The sequence below is a fragment of the Myotis davidii genome, unplaced genomic scaffold (genome assembly GCF_000327345.1).
Source record: "Myotis davidii unplaced genomic scaffold, ASM32734v1 scaffold221, whole genome shotgun sequence".
Classification (NCBI taxonomy): Eukaryota; Metazoa; Chordata; class Mammalia; order Chiroptera; family Vespertilionidae; genus Myotis; species Myotis davidii.
In genome coordinates this window covers 61,349-64,499 of record NW_006293349.1, presented here as the reverse complement: position 1 = coordinate 64,499, position 3,151 = coordinate 61,349, and the positions used below count along the sequence as shown (strand labels likewise).

At 60.7% G+C, this 3,151-nt stretch overlaps 1 protein-coding gene across 3 annotated transcripts in view; it reads right to left on the bottom strand.

The window, feature by feature from the left end:
- Nucleotides 1–262: 262 nt before the first annotated feature.
- Nucleotides 263–3,151, bottom strand: part of NAP1L4 (nucleosome assembly protein 1-like 4) — a 27,071-nt gene continuing 24,182 nt past the window's right edge. For all 3 annotated transcript variants that reach the window (XM_015566079.1, XM_015566078.1, XM_006767054.2), the window contains one exon: nt 263–1,293. Coding sequence is in view for 2 of the 3 variants with exons in the window: in XM_015566078.1 (XP_015421564.1) it covers nt 1,255–1,293 (39 nt within the window). In the remaining variant the exon portion in view is untranslated. The remainder of the gene's footprint in view (nt 1,294–3,151) is intronic.

The window sequence follows — 3,151 nt, the reverse complement described above, 5'->3', positions numbered from 1 at the left end:
AGCCGCCCTCGGGGGCGGGGGGGACAAGGCCCGAGCAGCATCCTCAGGCCGGGGTTCCCGGGAGGAGCCCGCCCTCTCGTGCAGGGTGAGGAGCCAGCAAAGGGCTCCCGGGGGCCTGGAGACCAACAGGCAACTACACGCGGCTGGAGGAACAAAAGGAAAATCAGACACGGGGCCCGGCCTCTGCCACACCTCAGAGTTGCGGGGAGTGCGACCACCCCCTCCCCACGCCACCCCGCCCCACAGAGACACGCAGGCGGGCTCAGGTTTCACCACTTTAATAGATACTCTAACTAGTCTGTACAAATCGAAAACAGCATCTTCAGTTACAAATGTGTCTAAGTAATAAGGCTGAGCACTCCCCAGGCCTGGTCCGTGTGGGCCCGTCGCCAGCTGCCAGGGACCAGGGACCAGGGAACGCGGTTACACACTCGGAGCCCCACACGCCAGCCAAGAACAGGTCGCTCTGAACCCAGGGCTTTAAGACACGATGGACGTGGGGCTGAGAAATGGGAGCTAAGGAGACGCGACACTTACACACGAGCACACCTGTGCCCCGCCCAGCCCTCCCCACAGAAGATGGGCACAGGGCCCTGCCTGGCTAAGAGGGGTCCCCACAGCAAGGAGACGAGCTCGCCACCAGCCGCAGTGGCAGGAGGGAGCGCATCCTCCCACACAGGCCTCGCTCCCAGAGGAGCCGCCACCACCTCCCCCCGTCCCCTCCCCAGGTCTCCAGTCACAAACATGGTTTCAGAAACCTGAGGACCAGCGCCAGCACGCACCCGAGGCTCACAGCGCAGAGGAACAAATAAATATGGGGACGCACCATCCACGCTGACGCCCCAGCACGGTGGGCGCCACGACCCACCCCCACCCCGAGGAAAAGAAACCAAAGTAAGGGCCCCGGCCACTCGGACGCTCCCCGGCTCTGCGAGACAGACAGAGGGCCAGGGGCTGGGCACGAAGCAGGCGTGTCTCCAAATGAGAGATGGGAGCAGATGCTCCTGACTTGTGTCCTGGGCTCGGGGACCTTCCCACCCCACGTGGTCTACGGGCCCCCAAAGGTGGGCCTGGGGAAGTCTACTGAGCTGCACCCAAGGCCGCGGCGGGTGCGGGTTAGATCAAACCTCCTACTTCTGAAACGCATGTAAGTGGCCGCTGTACAGGTTAAGCAAAATAATAAGGAAAGAGGAAGTGAAGTGAAAACCATGCACTTGAACAAGGTCGGTGTGGGCGCTGCCGACAGGTCGCTGCTCACTGCTGCTTGCACTCCGAGGGCTGGCTGGGCTCCTTCTGTCAACGAGAGAGACAAGGCTTGTGAACCGTCCACGTCCCTCCACCATCTCCCACAACCAACACTCAACTGTGCACTAACAGACTTGTAAAATAGTAACAAGCCCAGCTGGTGTGGCTCAGTGGTTGAGCGTTGACCTATGAACCAGGAGATCACCAGACTGAATCCAGGTCAGGGCACAGGCCCGAGTTGCAGGCTTGATCCCCAGAGTGGGGCGTACAGGAGGCAGCCGATCCATGATTCTCTCTCATCATTGATGTTTCTCTCTCTTCCTCTCCCTTCCTCTCCGAAGTCAGAACATACATATTTTAAAAAGTAACAAAAATAAAAGCCAACTTCCCGGAGAAATGTCACAGCAGAACTGCCTGTTTTGTTTAAAAGGCCCGTGAGGCCGAAACCGGTTTGGCTCAGTGGATAGAGCGTTGGCCTGCGGACTGAAGGGTCCCAGGTTCGATTCCGGTCAAGGGCATGTACCTGGGAAATAAAATATATTTAATAAATAAATAAATAAAAGGCCCGTGAGACCCTCATTCTGGGCAAGGCAGCGGGAGGCCCGGGCAGAGCGGCTCACTTGTCAGCAAGTGACAGAGACCCGCCCCCAGGCTGGAAGGCAGCCGGGGGCTCTGGGTGCCCAGGCACTGCCCGGTGAGTCAGCACGACACCCCCTCCCCCGACAGGGTCCACACTTGGATCTGGCCGGGCTCCTGTCCCAGCCCCACGCCCGGGGGGCTGCCTCTTCCTCGGGGCCCCTCTCCTTGATAATGAGGAATGCCTGCAAGGCCACGACTCCAAGATCCACAGACAAGCCGACACCCTCCCAGGAGCCCCCAAGTGGGAATCCTATCCTTCCAGATAAGGTAGGGGGGAGTACCCCCACCCAGAACCACTTCAGTGTGAGCTGCCCTGTGTAATCCGACCACTGGAACTACACCTGCGCCTCACGAATGCTGTGGGCAGCAGAGCGCATGCACCCATCCGTCCGAGCTAAGATTACCAACCTCTCGGGACCCCACCGGGCATGCCTATGGCCTCAGCACCCAGGGCCGAGAAGAAACACCTGGGACGACGCCACCAACACCCTCAGGTGTGAGCTGGGCTCCGGCTGGTCTTGGGGAATCACATTTAAGGGATGACGTGCACGTAAAGGAGGCATACAGACAAGCAGCAGCCTCGGACCCGGGTCCAAGCTCCCGATTAGCACACAAAATAGAAGGAGCACAGGACAAGCCGGGACCCACAGGCTGGCCCTGTGTCTGCCCAGCCCTGCCCAGGGCGGTGGCAGGCCTCTCGGGGCTGGGGGCCCTGCCCTGTCACCTGAAACCCCAAAACAACACGCCGACCAGCAATCTGAGCCGACAGAGCTCAGCACCGAACAGCGTCCTCTCGGGGGAAGAGCGAGTGCTGGCCCGAGCTGCGGCCGGAGCAGTGCTCAGGAGCCTGCAGAGGTGACGGGGGCTTTCCCCGCTGCGACATAAACGACACCCCGTGTCACGTGACGCAGGGACACTGTCAGCTGCACTGTTTACCCAGGGGGCACGAGCTGCCTGCTGGTCTAAACGCCACCCCCGCGGGGCTGTGAAGACGCTGGAGGAAGAGTCCTCGCCCACACCAAGGCCAGGAGGGGCTGTGGACACAGGACAAAACAGAATGCGGGCCGAGCCTCCTGTTTCACGCCAGTGTGATGGCAGCGTAGTCACTCCATGCCGATGATCAAGGCAGAGGAGTTGGTGTTTCAAAGGCACCAACTTACAGCCCGAACCTTGCCAATCCTGGGACCACAGACGGGTGGCTTGAGTGGCTAACAAGCGCAGCTGGGCACGGCGCTCCGGTCACCCGGGTCCTCCGCTCCGAGCCCAG